Genomic DNA, 15,209 nt, shown 5'->3' with positions numbered 1-15,209 from the left:
ATGTTTCATTCTGGGATCTCATTGTTACCATAAGATGATAATTCATAAGTACACCTATTTCTGGAATCTAAAATAATCCCCTTAATGATGTTCTACCAATCAATAATGTAATTAAGCCATTTATGAAGCTCTAACCATTCAGTGTCCCTTAGAAACCTATGCTGACGTTAACACGTTCTGCTTCCAGCCACAGTGACAGAAGTATCGTAGGGCTTAATTATGCAAGAGGGAACTATTTACGATTTATTCTGATGCTAAACCAACTGATTGGAAATGTGTGCTCAGACTGTAGTGTTATAAATAAATGTCAGTTCCTGGATCCTTACCTGTAAGCCGTCACTTCACACCTTATATAATCTGGGCCGATGCTGCTGTTTCCAAATATAGGGTCGAGCTGGCAAAGAGAGGATGTCATTAGTCTGCCGTACTGCTGATAGCACCAGATACCCCAAACTGCCCGGAAAGGCTGTGAGCCAGTCCTACTTACCAACGAGATCAAGGCTTTCTCAGTAGCATTGAACCGGGCATAATGAGGAGATCCCAGTTGTGAATCATATTTGAAATTGGTTATGGTGAAGTTCACAGTGAAAGGTTCAATTGCTGGAGCGGGGGTTGAGATTGGCAAAACAGCTGCAAAAAATGAAATAACAGAATGAAAAATCAATGATCTCACCCCTACAGACACACTGGAACACATCTCTAATTCCACAGATCCATGTTTACGCAAATCGGAAATGGGATTTTATTTCCTCCACCCCACCCCCAAGGGTACTGCGGACAGTTCTCCTTAGAGGGCCAATTCCATTCCATTGTGAGCAGACTCACAGTTCTAGACAAGCTCTATTCACCGCCTGTCTTGTATTAAACTTTGCAAGTTTGTATCTTTCCCATTTTTTCATTAAGGATCATTCTGAACTATACTCACTTGGCAGAGTTGGTGCTTCGTTATAACCTGGAATGAGACGGGAAATTGATTTATTAATGATCTGGAGGTTCATCTGGTGTGGACTGCACTCTCAGCAAGTTTGCAGATGACACTAAACTAGGAGGCGTGGTAGATACACTAGAGGGTAGGGATAGTATACAGACGGTCCTAGACAAATTAGAGGATTGGGCCAAAAAAAACCTGATTATGTTCAACAAGGACAAGTGCAGAGTCCTGCACTTAGGATGGAAGAATCCCATGCATTGCTACAGACTAGGGACCGAATGGCTAGGTAGCAGTTCTGCAGAAAAGGACCTAGGGGTCACAGTGGACGAGAAGCTGGATATGAGTCAACAGTGTGCTCTTGTTGCCAAGAAGGCTGATGGCATTTTGGGCTGTATAAGTAGGGGCATTGCCAGCAGATCGAGGAACGTGATCGTTCCCCTTTATTCGACATTGGTGAGGCCTCATCTGGAATACTGTGTCCAGTTTTGGGCCCCACACTAAAAGAAGGATGAGGAAAAATTGGAAAGAGTCCAACGGAGGGCAACAAAAATGATTAGGGGTCTGGAGCACATGACTTATGAGGAGAGGCTGAGGGAACTGGGATTGTTTAGTCTCCAGAAGAGAAGAATGAGGGGGGATTTGATAGCAGCCTTCAACTACCTGAAGGGGGGTTCCAAAGAGGATGGAGCAAGGCTGTTCTCAGTGGTGGCAGATGACAGAACAAGGAGCAATGGTCTCAAGTTGCAGTGGGGGAGGTCCAGGTTGGATATTAGGAAACACTATTTCACTAGGAGGGTGGTGAAGCACTGGAATGCGTTACCTAGGGAGGTGGTGGAATCTCCTTCCTTGGAGGTTTTTAAGGCCCGGCTTGACAAAGCCCTGGCTGGGATGATTTAGTTGGGAATTGGACCTGCTTTCAGCAGGGGGTTGGACTAGATGACCTCTTGAGGTCCCTTCCAACCCTGATATTCTATGATTCTATTCTATGATTCTATGATTAGAGGGCAACTAGACAGGTGGGGAGGGAAGGAATTGACAAGTAGACGCAAGGATGGTCCAGAATGAGCGGTACAGAAAACTGTTAAGAAATCATCTGGTTACCATTGACATAGAGGCTGTCCTTGTCCAGGGTGTAGGGGCCGAGCTTGGTGATGCCATTTGTCGTGTTGCGGATTTCATGGTAAACACCCACTCTGTCAAACGGGGGAGCAGTGGAGTCGCGCCTGTAGGTGCAGACGGCATCTACCCCTGTGTCATTCCCAGCTCTCACCGGTCTACAATAGAAAAGCCAATGTCAGATTTGTTCATGTGTTTAAATTGTTTGCTAATGATGAAGAGATATGTTTCACTCTGGGATCTCATTGTTACCATAAGATGGTAATTCATAAGTACACCTATTACTGGAATCTAAAATAATGCCCTTAATGGTGTTCTACCAATCAATAATGTAAATAGGCCATTTATGAAGCTCTAACCATTCAATGTCCCCTAGAAACCTATGCTGACATTAACACGTTCTGCTTCCAGCCACAGTGACAGAAGTATCATAGGGCTTAATTATGGAAGAGGGAAATATTTCCGCTTTATTCTGATGCTAAACCAACAGATAGGAAATGTGTGCTCAGACTGTAGTGTTATAAATAAATGTCAGTGCCTGGATCCTTACCTGTAAGCCGTCACTTCACATCTTATATAATCTGGGCCGATGCTGCTGTTTCCAAATATTGGGTCGAGCTGGCAAAGAGAGGATGTCATTAGTCTGCCGTACTGCTGATAGCACCAGATACCCCAAACTGCCCAGAAAGGCTGTGAGCCAGTCCTACTTACCAAAGAGATCAAGGCTTTCTCAGTAGCATTGAACCGGGCAGAATGAGGAGATCCCAGTTGTGAATCATATTTGAAATTGGTTATGGTGAAGTTCACTGTGAAATGTTCAATTGCTGGAGCGGGGGTTGAGATTGGCAAAACAGCTGCAAAAAATGAAATAGCAGAATGAAAAATCAATGATCTCACCCCTACAGACACACTGGAACACATCTCTAATTCCCCAGATCCATGTTTACGCAAATCGCAAAAGGGATTTTATTTCCCTCCCCCACCACAAGGGTACTGCGGACAGTTCTCCTTAGAGGGCCAATTCCATTCCATTGTGAGCAGACTCACAGTTCTAGACAAGCTCTATTCACTGCCTGTCTTGTATTAAACTTTGCAAGTTTGTATCTTTCCCATTTTTTCATTAAGGATCATTCTGAACTATACTCACTTGGCAGAGCTGGTGCTTCGTTATAACCTGGAATGAGAAGGGAAAATGATTAGAGGGCAGCTAGACAGGTGGGGAGGGAAGGAAGTGACACGTAGACGCAAGGATGGTCCAGAATGAGCGGTAAAGAAAACTGTTAAGAATTCAGATGGTTACCATTGACGTAGAGGCTGTCCTTGTCCAGGGTGTAGGGGCCGAGCTTGGTGATGCCATTTGTCTTGTTGCGGATTTCATGGTAAACACCCACTCTGTCAAACGGGGGAGCAGTGGAGTCGCGCCTGTAGGTGCAGACGGCATCTACCCCGGTGTCATTCCCAGCTCTCACCGGTCTACAATAGAAAAGCCAATGTCAGATTTGTTCATGTGTTTAAATTGTTTGCTAATGATGAAGAGATATGTTTCATTCTGGGATCTCATTGTTACCATAAGATGATAATTCATAAGTACACCTATTAATGGAATCTAAATTAATCCCCTTAACGATGTTCTACCAATCAATAATGTAAATAGGCCATTTATAAAGCTCTAAGCATTCAGTGTCCCCTAGAAACCTATGCTGACATTATCAAGTTCTTCTTCCAACCACAGTGACAGAAGTATCGTAGGGCTTAATTATGGAAGAGGGAAATATTTCCGCTTTATTCTGATGCTAAACCAACTGATTGGAAATGTGTGCTCAGACTGTCGTGTTATAAATAAATATCTGTTCCTGGATCCTTACCTGTAAGCCGTCACTTCACATCTTATATAATCTGGGCCGATGCTGCTGTTTCCAAATATTGGGTTGAGCTGGCAAAGAGAGGATGTCATTAGTCTGCCGTACTGCTAATAGCACCAGATACCCCAAACTGCCCGGAAAGGCTGTGAGCCAGTCCTACTTACCAACGAGATCAAGGCTTTCTCAGTAGCATTGAACCGGGCAGAATGAGGAGATCCCAGTTGTGAATCATATTTGAAATTGGTTATGGTGAAGTTCACAGTGAAATGTTCAATTGCTGGAACGGGGGTTGAGATTGGCAAAACAGCTGCAAAAAATGAAATAGCAGAATGAAAAATCAATGATCTCAGCCCTTCAGACACACTGGAACACATCTCTAATTCCACAGATCCATGTTTACGCAAATCGCAAATGGGATTTTATTTCCCGCCCCCACCACAAGGGTACTGCGGACAGTTCTCCTTAGAGGGCCAATTCCATTCCATTGTGAGCAGACTCACAGTTCTAGACAAGCTCTATTCACCACCTGTCTTGTATTAAACTTTGCAAGTTTGTATCTTTCCCATTTTTTCATTAAGGATCATTCTGAACTATACTCACTTGGCAGAGTTGGTGCTTCGTTATAACCTGGAATGAGACGGGAAATTGATTTATTAATGATCTGGAGGTTCATCTGGTGTGGACTGCACTCTCAGCAAGTTTGCAGATGACACTAAACTAGGAGGCGTGGTAGATACACTAGAGGGTAGGGATAGTATACAGACGGTCCTAGACAAATTAGAGGATTGGGCCAAAAAAAACCTGATGATGTTCAACAAGGACAAGTGCAGAGTCCTGCACTTAGGATGGAAGAATCCCATGCATTGCTACAGACTAGGGACCGAATGGCTAGGTAGCAGTTCTGCAGAAAAGGACCTAGGGGTCACAGTGGACGAGAAGCTGGATATGAGTCAACAGTGTGCTCTTGTTGCCAAGAAGGCTGATGGCATTTTGGGCTGTATAAGTAGGGGCATTGCCAGCAGATCGAGGAACGTGATCGTTCCCCTTTATTCGACATTGGTGAGGCCTCATCTGGAATACTGTGTCCAGTTTTGGGCCCCACACTAAAAGAAGGATGAGGAAAAATTGGAAAGAGTCCAACGGAGGGCAACAAAAATGATTAGGGGTCTGGAGCACATGACTTATGAGGAGAGGCTGAGGGAACTGGGATTGTTTAGTCTCCAGAAGAGAAGAATGAGGGGGGATTTGATAGCAGCCTTCAACTACCTGAAGGGGGGTTCCAAAGAGGATGGAGCAAGGCTGTTCTCAGTGGTGGCAGATGACAGAACAAGGAGCAATGGTCTCAAGTTGCAGTGGGGGAGGTCCAGGTTGGATATTAGGAAACACTATTTCACTAGGAGGGTGGTGAAGCACTGGAATGCGTTACCTAGGGAGGTGGTGGAATCTCCTTCCTTGGAGGTTTTTAAGGCCCGGCTTGACAAAGCACTGGCTGGGATGATTTAGTTGGGAATTGGACCTGCTTTCAGCAGGGGGTTGGACTAGATGACCTCTTGAGGTCCCTTCCAACCCTGATATTCTATGATTCTATTCTATGATTCTATGATTAGAGGGCAACTAGACAGGTGGGGAGGGAAGGAATTGACAAGTAGACGCAAGGATGGTCCAGAATGAGCGGTACAGAAAACTGTTAAGAAATCATCTGGTTACCATTGACATAGAGGCTGTCCTTGTCCAGGGTGTAGGGGCCGAGCTTGGTGATGCCATTTGTCGTGTTGCGGATTTCATGGTAAACACCCACTCTGTCAAACGGGGGAGCAGTGGAGTCGTGTCTGTAGGTGCAGACGGCATCTACCCCTGTGTCATTCCCAGCTCTCACCGGTCTACAATAGAAAAGACAATCTCAGATTTGTTCATGTGTTTAAATTGTTTGCTAATGATGAAGAGATATGTTTCATTCTGGGATCTCATTGTTACCATAAGATGATAATTCATAAGTACACCTATTTCTGGAATCTAAAATAATCCCCTTAACGATGTTCTACCAATCAATAATGTAATTAAGCCATTTATGAAGCTCTAACCATTCAGTGTCCCTTAGAAACCTATGCTGACGTTATCACGTTCTGCTTCCAGCCACAGTGACAGAAGTATCGTAGGGCTTAATTATGCAAGAGGGAACCATTTACGATTTATTCTGATGCTAAACCAACTGATTGGAAATGTGTGCTCAGACTGTAGTGTTATAAATAAATGTCAGTGCCTGGATCCTTACCTGTAAGCCGTCACTTCACATCTTATATAATCTGGGCCGATGCTGCTGTTTCCAAATATAGGGTCGAGCTGGCAAAGAGAGGATGTCATTAGTCTGCCGTACTGCTGATAGCACCAGATACCCCAAACTGCCCGGAAACGCTGTGAGCCAGTCCTACTTACCAACGAGATCAAGGCTTTCTCAGTAGCATTGAACAGGGCAGAATGAGGAGATCCCAGTTGTGAATCATATTTGAAATTGGTTATGGTGAAGTTCACTGTGAAATGTTCAATTGCTGGAGCGGGGGTTGAGACTGGCAAAACAGCTGCAAAAAATGAAATAGCAGAATGAAAAATCAGTCATCTCACCCCTACAGACACACTGGAACACATCTCTAATTCCCCAGATCCATGTTTACGCAAATCGCAAATGGGATTTTATTTCCCGCCCTCACCACAAGGGTACTGCTGACAGTTCTCCTTAGAGGGCCAATTCCATTCCATTGTGAGCAGACTCACAGTTCTAGACAAGCTCTATTCACCGCCTGTCTTGTATTAAACTTTGCAAGTTTGTATCTTTCCCATTTTTTCATTAAGGATCATTCTGAACTATACTCACTTGGCAGAGCTGGTGCTTCGTTATAACCTGGAATGAGAAGGGAAAATGATTAGAGGGCAACTAGACAGGTGGGGAGGGAAAGAAGTGACAAATAGGATGGTCCAGAAAGAGCAGTAGGGCATAAAACCATCACTGACTTTCTATGGTCTGTGGTTATTGTGGGGCTGGGACTCTTTCTTGCTATATGTGATCTTTAACATCCATCAAATATATCGCGTCTCTATTGTTACATCGGTGCAATCAATTACACAGAAGGGACAAGATGTAAAGAAATCATCTGGTTACCATTGACATAGAGGCTGTCCTTGTCCAGGGTGTAGGGGCCCAGCTTGGTGATGCCAATTGTCTTGTTGCGGATTTCATGGTAAACACCCACTCTGTCAAACGGGGGAGCAGTGGAGTCGCGCCTGTAGGTGCAGACGGCATCTACCCCGGTGTCATTCCCAGCTCTCACCGGTCTACAATAGAAAAGACAATGTCAGATTTGATCATGTGTTTAAATTGTTTGCTGGTGACTGTCCAATGCCGAACAAAATGACAGCAAATGAACCTTCACATTGTAGTGTAATATGGTAATATCAGCCCCAGGATCCTTACCTGTAAGCCGTCACTTGACATCTTATATAATCTGGGCCGATGCTGCTGTTTCCAAATATAGGGTCGAGCTGGCAAAGAGAGGATGTCATTAGTCTGCCGTACTGCTGATAGCACCAGATACCCCAAACTGCCCGGAAAGGCTGTGAGCCAGTCCTACTTACCAAAGAGATCAAGGCTTTCTCAGTAGCATTGAACCGGGCAGAATGAGGAGATCCCAGTTGTGAATCATATTTGAAATTGGTTATGGTGAAGTTCACTGTGAAATGTTCAATTGCTGGAGCGGGGGTTGAGACTGGCAAAACAGCTGCAAAAAATGAAATAGCAGAATGAAAAATCAATGATCTCAGCCCTACAGACACACTGGAACACATCTCTAATTCCACAGATCCATGTTTACGCAAATCGCAAATGGGATTTTATTTCCCGCCCCCACCACAAGGGTACTGCCGACAGTTCTCCTTAGAGGGCCAATTCCATTCCATTGTGAGCAGACTCACAGTTCTAGACAAGCTCTATTCACCGCCTGTCTTGTATTAAACTTTGCAAGTTTGTATCTTTCCCATTTTTTCATTAAGAATCATTCTGAACTATACTCACTTGGCAGAGCTGGTGCTTCGTTATAACCTGGAATAAGAAGGGAAAATGATTAGAGGGCAACTAGACAGGTGGGGAGGGAAAGAAGAGACAAGTAGATGCAAGGATGGTCCAGAATGAGCGGTAAAGAAAACTGTTAAGAAATCATCTGGTTACCATTGACGTAGAGGCTGTCCTTGTCCAGGGTGTAGGGGCCGAGCTTGGTGATGCCATTTGTCGTGTTGCGGATTTCATGGTAAACACCCACTCTGTCAAACGGGGGAGCAGTGGAGTCGCGCCTGTAGGTGCAGATGGCATCTACCCCGGTGTCATTCCCAGCTCTCACCGGTCTACAATAGAAAAGCCAATCTCAGATTTGTTCATGTGTTTAAATTGTTTGCTAATGATGAAGACATATGTTTCATTCTGGGATCTCATTGTTACCATAAGATGATAATTCATAAGTACACCTATTTCTGGAATCTAAAATAATCCCCTTAACGATGTTCTACCAATCAATAATGTAATTAAGCCATTTATGAAGCTCTAACCATTCAGTGTCCCTTAGAAACCTATGCTGACGTTATCACGTTCTGCTTCCAGCCACAGTGACAGAAGTATCGTAGGGCTTAATTATGCAAGAGGGAACTATTTACGATTTATTCTGATGCTAAACCAACTGATTGGAAATGTGTGCTCAGACTGTAGTGTTATAAATAAATGTCAGTTCCTGGATCCTTACCTGTAAGCCGTCACTTCACACCTTATATAATCTGGGCCGATGCTGCTGTTTCCAAATATAGGGTCGAGCTGGCAAAGAGAGGATGTCATTAGTCTGCCGTACTGCTGATAGCACCAGATACCCCAAACTGCCTGGAAAGGCTGTGAGCCAGTCCTACTTACCAACGAGATCAAGGCTTTCTCAGTAGCATTGAACCGGGCATAATGAGGAGATCCCAGTTGTGAATCATATTTGAAATTGGTTATGGTGAAGTTCACAGTGAAATGTTCAATTGCTGGAGCGGGGGTTGAGATTGGCAAAACAGCTGCAAAAAATGAAATAGCAGAATGAAAAATCAATGATCTCAGCCCTTCAGACACACTGGAACACATCTCTAATTCCCCAGATCCATGTTTACGCAAATCGCAAATGGGATTTTATTTCCCGCCCCCACCACAAGGGTACTGCCGACAGTTCTCCTTAGAGGGCCAATTCCATTCCATTGTGAGCAGACTCACAGTTCTAGACAAGCTCTATTCACCGCCTGTCTTGTATTAAACTTTGAAAGTTTGTATCTTTCCCATTTTTTCATTAAGGATCATTCTGAACTATACTCACTTGGCAGAGCTGGTGCTTCGTTATAACCTGGAATGAGAAGGGAAAATGATTAGAGGGCAACTAGACAGGTGGGGAGGGAAAGAAGTGACAAATAGGATGGTCCAGAAAGAGCAGTAGGGCATAAAACCATCACTGACTTTCTATGGTCTGTGGTTATTGTGGGGCTGGGACTCTTTCTTGCTATATGTGATCTTTAACATCCATCAAATATATCGCGTCTCTATTGTTACATCGGTGCAATCAATTACACAGAAGGGACAAGATGTAAAGAAATCATCTGGTTACCATTGACATAGAGGCTGTCCTTGTCCAGGGTGTAGGGGCCCAGCTTGGTGATGCCATTTGTCTTGTTGCGGATTTCATGGTAAACACCCACTCTGTCAAACGGGGGAGCAGTGGAGTCGCGCCTGTAGGTGCAGACGGCATCTACCCCGGTGTCATTCCCAGCTCTCACCGGTCTACAATAGAAAAGACAATGTCAGATTTGATCATGTGTTTAAATTGTTTGCTGGTGACTGTCCAATGCCGAACAAAATGACAGCAAATGAACCTTCACATTGTAGGGTAATATGGTAATATCAGCCCCAGGATCCTTACCTGTAAGCCGTCACTTCACATCTTATATAATCTGGGCCGATGCTGCTGTTTCCAAATATAGGGTCGAGCTGGCAAAGAGAGGTTGTCATTAGTCTGCCGTACTGCTGATAGCACCAGATACCCCAAACTGCCCGGAAAGGCTGTGAGCCAGTCCTACTTACCAAAGAGATCAAGGCTTTCTCAGTAGCATTGAACCGGGCAGAATGAGGAGATCCCAGTTGTGAATCATATTTGAAATTGGTTATGGAGAAGTTCACTGTGAAATGTTCAATTGCTGGAGCGGGGGTTGAGATTGGCAAAACAGCTGGAAAAAATGAAATAGCAGAATGAAAAATCAGTGAACTCACCCATGATGAAAGTCATAATATGGAGCTGGTAAAACAGATGTCGTTATATTGGAATAAAAATATCTTTCATTTTCCTAAAGGAACTGTTAAGCCATTATCATTAGACTGCCAATTGTATTGGACTATCAGACTGTCTCTAGCTATGCAAAATAACAATATGCAGAACTTTTTTCATACTATTTGGAAGCTTCGTTCACTGTGCTCTGCTCACAATGACATTGACAGCGTTTCCCTGCGAGATTAGATCTAATCAAACAACTGTTCCTTCTATTACTAGCGTTGGCAGAATTTGATTTTAATATTTTATAATTTTGACAGTTAATATAGATGTTTATTTTTAAGCATTTTTAATTTTTTCTTGATTTGAATGTTCACATTTGTGCAAAATTGAGTTTTAAGCTTTTAGTTTTTTTATTGGAGGGGTGTCAGTGGGGAGTGTCAGACAGTAGTTATTTAATGACAATAGATACACTAATTTTCAACATCACATGTCAAAATATACAAAGTGAACATCTTTAAAGCAAAGTCTGAGAAGTTCTCATGCAGCATTTTTCTGACTTTGCCTATCTGTAAATTTCCATTATTATGACAATATTCTGGAAATATTGTTTCATCAGTTTGTGTGTGTACTGTGGAAGTGACGTTTACCGACATTTATCAAGAAAAATCTCATCCTTCCAAGCCTATGTATTACTTAGTAATTGCCTCTGTTGAATTTCATCTGACATCATGTTCCTAACATCCATAGGACCAGATTCTGCCACGTTTGGTCCAGCAGAATACTCCCTTACTCTAAGTATATTCCATTGAATCAACGAGACTAGTGAATAAGTGAAATACTGTTCAGCATGAGTAAGGGTAGCTTGAAGCTCACATCCCCTGTATATTTCCTAAGTAGTGTGGCTCTGTGTGGGTGGCTTGTGAAAGTGAAATTGACCCCAACACACACTCGGAGCGGGCACTGGTGGCCATTCATCTTGCAGCCCCTTTGCACTGTTTGCACTAGAACTGGTCAAAATGTTTTGAATTTTTGAAGAGTTTTAAGCACAAAACATTAATGAAAAATTTCCATCTGGCAGGGGGGACAATTTTTTTTTTCCATTTTACCACTGGCCTTAATTCCCACAGCATGTAGGGACCACTAGATCCATCTGTGCCCTCCAGGCTGTCCTGTGCAGAGCTGGCTCAGAGATCTCCTCCATGTATGCTCCAGGAAAGCTGCATGACCTTCACTCTCACACAGCGAAGGTGTGGAGCTGGGCCCCAAGGAGTCTGCAGTCTAACTCATCCCAAGAAACATTTGAACATTTAGAGTAACATTTTCAGAAGCAGGGCTGGCTCCAGGCACCAGCTTAACAAGCAGGTGCTTGGGGCGGCCAAGGGAGAGGGGAGGCACCTGCGGCTATTCGGGGGCGGCAGGTCCCTCACTCCCTCTAGGAGCGAAGGACCTGCCGCAGAACTTCCGCCGCCGATCGCGGCTTTTTTTTGCTTGGGGCGGCAGAAATGCTGGAGCCGGCCCTGTTCAGAAGCATCAAAGTCGGTGGTTCTCAAAGTTTTGTACTGGGGACCCCTTTCACATAGCAAGCCTTACAAATTAAAAACACTTTTTAATATATTTAACACCATTATAAATACTGGAGGCAAAGCGGGGTTTGGGGTGGAGGCTGACAGCTTGCGACCCCTTGGAGGGTCCTGACCCCCAGTTTGAGAACCCCTGATCTAAGTGATTATGTCCTACTGAAAATCTGGACATACCCTAGATGCTTTTGGAAATGATACCTTTCAAAGACCAAAGCCTCCCTATTAGCATTTTTTGGTCCTGTCTAAAGAATCTAGCCCAAGAAAAGGTCTCGGTTGTTGGCTGGGAAGTGGTGGCTGGGAAGAAGGAAGTTGTCATCTGAAGGGAAGTAGAAGCCGTACATAGAGTGGGTTGTGGTACTTTTGAGGATGCCATCTCTAAGTTGGGCAAAACAACTGGCTGACATGAGTATGTGGTTTTACTTCTACTAAGAATAATGGCAAAACACTGTAAAATATAAATCTATAGTAAAAAGCAGGGGTCACCATTAACTATCCATCTTTCTAGGCATTCATACCTGAAGTAAGCATCGGAGAAACTCATACTGTTTTCCTCTCTACTGTAGAGGTACTAATTACTGCTGTAGTCTCACCTGGGAAAGTGGTCTGTAGAGATGTGGACGTTTCTGTTGTTGCAGAGGTGGCTGCAACGGTCATAACAGATGTTGAACTAGCAGGCAGAATGACTGTGGTTGGCTGTGACGTGGAAGTGCTAATTAGTGCTGTGGGCTCAGCTAGGATGGAGGTTGGACGAGCAGAAGTGGATGCCTCTGCTAACGGAGAGGTAGCTGCAGTTTTAGTCTCAGCTGTGGAAGTGGTCATTGGGGCTGCTGTGATGGATTCTGCTCCTGTTGTGAGATATGTTGTTGTAGTCCCAGGTTTGTTTGGGATCACAGGAGCTGCTGCTTTGGTGGTACTCTCTAATGTTGTACCTTTAGTGGTGGTGGTGGTTGTGATTTTAACCACAGGAGTTGTCTGAGTTGTTGTGACATTATCTTTATTTTGTTCCACTGGCTTAACGGTCTTCTGGTAGATTATTTCAGTTATTTCACGATCTGTGTAGAGAAATGTATCTCCATTATGCTATTTTACATTGGTGCTTATACCACATATTGAGTGAAAATCAATGGAATATGCATATCAATAATATATGGTCATTGTGAATATACACAGTGTTTGTTTTAGCTTGAACATTCCAACATTTTTTCCCCAGTTGCGAATTTTTTCTAGGTATGTTTATCACAATTTACATGTTGAACATATATAAGAGAGTCAATCTATAGTTTGCTCTTTTCCATTTCCTACTCCCTGGACCTTCATTTTACTGAATTGGGGCTTTAGTACTTAATATTTCCACTTCAAGCTTTCAAGATAAGGTTATAAATGGGAAATAACTACCAAGAAAAATGCAGAGAATTCCTGTTTCAATAACTTTGTCAGTTTGTATTCCCTTTGCTCCCATATTTATTTATGTTCGTTAATAAGTTTCAAGAAGATTATTTAACTTCAGTTAAGCAGGCAACATTTTTATAAGACGACACTCCCATATGTTCTATATATTTTTTCTTTTATGTTCATATCTCCCTTGTTTCCTATACCGAGGGAAAGTCTACATTTTCCCACCTCTATCCCAAATAATATTCAATTACTCTAGGTAGCATGAAACCATATTTTTTTATCCGCAAAATATCTCCAATCTTGTTAGATAAACACTAATAAAAATGGTTTCTTTTAATATGTGACTTCAAAAGGATGACAACCCGGACTCCTGCTGCTTAAAATGGGTCTGAACTCACGGGAAAGCAAATTATGCAACTACAAAGGATACACACGAGGAAAACAATGCCCTTACTTGTCAAAGCAGCTGTGGTAGGTGAAAGCGATGTTGTGGTTGTCACAGAGATGGCTGCCGTTGTCGCCCCTCTGATAGGGACGCCCAAAGCGGTTGTGGTCTCAGCTGGGGAAGTTGTAAAAAGGGCAGATGTGGTTGTTCCCTGTCGTGTAGTGGAGGTGTAAGTTGTTGTGGTCTCAGCAGGGGTAGTGGTGATTGGAGCCACTGTGCTTCTCTCTGCGGCTGTAGCAATGGGTGATGTGTTAGTAGTCTCTGCTAGAACAGTGGTGACAGGGGATGCTGTGTGTGTCCCCAGTTCTGTAGTGGTGCCCAAAGCTATTGGGATCTCTGCTGAGGAACCGGTCTCTAAAGGAGATGTGAATGTTTCTGCTATGGTAGATGTCCCTACAGGTGTACTCTTAGGTAACAAAGTGGTAGGAAGAGGAACCGTGGTAGTCTCTTCCACAGTAGAGGAGCCAGTTATTGCTGAAGACTGAGCTTGGGAAGTAGTCTCTACAGGAGCTGGGAAGGTCTTTAGAATAGTAGAAGTAGCTACAGCCATGCTCCCAGGTACTGCAGTGGTAGGAGGTGAAGCTGTGATTGTCTCCTCCACGGAGCTGGAACTCGTTGTTGCTGTAGTCGCAGCTGCAGAAGTGGTCTCTCCAGGAGTTGTTAGTGTTTCTGCTATGGTAGAAGTGGTTATAGCTGTGCTCTTATGGGTTGAAGTGGTAGGAAGGGCAACCGTGGCTGTCTCTTCTACGTTAGTGGTACTAGTTATTGCAGTAGTCTCAGCTAAGGAAGTGGTCTTTAGAGTAGCTGTGGAGGTTTCTAGAATAGGAGATGTAACTGCAGCTGTGCTTTCAGGCTGTGAAATTGTAGGAAGGGGAAGTGTGGTTGTCTCCTTGACTGTAGAGGCAGTAGTTATTGCTGCTGTCTCTGCTAAGGAAGTAGATTCTAGTGGAGCGGTGGAGGTCTCTGGACCAGCAGAAGTGGCTACGGTTGTGCTCTGAGGTAATGTGGTGGGAAGCGCAACCGTGGCTGTCTCTTCTACTATAGTCGTACTAGTTATTGCTGTAGTCTCAGCCAGGGAAATGGACTCCCGAGGAGCTGTGGAGGTCTCTGGAATAGGTGAAGAAGCTCCTGTTGTACTTTCAGGAAGAGAAGTGGTAGGAAAGGCAACTGTGGTTGTCTCTTCAGGGGTAGTGGCATTAGTTGTTGCTGTAGTCGCAGCTAGAGAAGTGGTCTCTAGAAGAGCTGTGGAAGTCTTTTGGATAACAGAAGTGGTTGAAGCCATCGTCCCAGGTAGTGAAGCAGTAGGAAAGAGAACCGTGGTTGTCTCTTCTGCTCTGCTGGTACTAGATATTGCTGTAGTCTTAGCGACAGAAGTGGTCTCTACGGGAGAGGTGGAGGTCTCTGGTATAGTAGAGGTGGCTATAGCTGTGCTCTCATGGAGTGAAGTAGCAGGAAGAGTAATTGTGGTTGTCTCACCTACTACAGTGGTACCAGTTACTGCTGTAGTCTCATTTGGGGAAGAGGTCTCCAGAGCACCAGTGGAGGTCTCTGGAATAG

General features: G+C 44.0%; 1 protein-coding gene across 1 annotated transcript in view; it reads right to left on the bottom strand.

The window, feature by feature from the left end:
• The window catches only part of MUC16 (mucin 16, cell surface associated), a 132,922-nt gene that overhangs the window by 30,257 nt on the left and 87,456 nt on the right, over nt 1–15,209 (bottom strand). Inside the window, exons 14-37 of the mRNA XM_054013927.1 lie at nt 9,573–9,745; nt 9,288–9,314; nt 8,852–8,964; nt 8,691–8,758; nt 8,126–8,298; nt 7,973–7,999; nt 7,537–7,679; nt 7,376–7,443; nt 7,064–7,236; nt 6,779–6,805; nt 6,343–6,485; nt 6,182–6,249; nt 5,617–5,789; nt 4,510–4,536; nt 4,074–4,216; nt 3,913–3,980; nt 3,348–3,520; nt 3,195–3,221; nt 2,759–2,901; nt 2,598–2,665; nt 2,033–2,205; nt 926–952; nt 488–600; nt 327–394 (exon numbers count right to left, since the gene is read on the bottom strand). Coding sequence (XP_053869902.1) covers nt 327–394; nt 488–600; nt 926–952; nt 2,033–2,205; nt 2,598–2,665; nt 2,759–2,901; nt 3,195–3,221; nt 3,348–3,520; nt 3,913–3,980; nt 4,074–4,216; nt 4,510–4,536; nt 5,617–5,789; nt 6,182–6,249; nt 6,343–6,485; nt 6,779–6,805; nt 7,064–7,236; nt 7,376–7,443; nt 7,537–7,679; nt 7,973–7,999; nt 8,126–8,298; nt 8,691–8,758; nt 8,852–8,964; nt 9,288–9,314; nt 9,573–9,745 — 2,406 coding nt within the window. The remainder of the gene's footprint in view (nt 1–326; nt 395–487; nt 601–925; nt 953–2,032; nt 2,206–2,597; nt 2,666–2,758; nt 2,902–3,194; nt 3,222–3,347; nt 3,521–3,912; nt 3,981–4,073; nt 4,217–4,509; nt 4,537–5,616; nt 5,790–6,181; nt 6,250–6,342; nt 6,486–6,778; nt 6,806–7,063; nt 7,237–7,375; nt 7,444–7,536; nt 7,680–7,972; nt 8,000–8,125; nt 8,299–8,690; nt 8,759–8,851; nt 8,965–9,287; nt 9,315–9,572; nt 9,746–15,209) is intronic.

This window comes from Malaclemys terrapin, chromosome 24, assembly GCF_027887155.1.
Source record: "Malaclemys terrapin pileata isolate rMalTer1 chromosome 24, rMalTer1.hap1, whole genome shotgun sequence".
Lineage (NCBI taxonomy): Eukaryota > Metazoa > Chordata > Testudines > Emydidae > Malaclemys > Malaclemys terrapin.
This window is presented reverse-complemented; position numbering and strand designations above follow the sequence as displayed.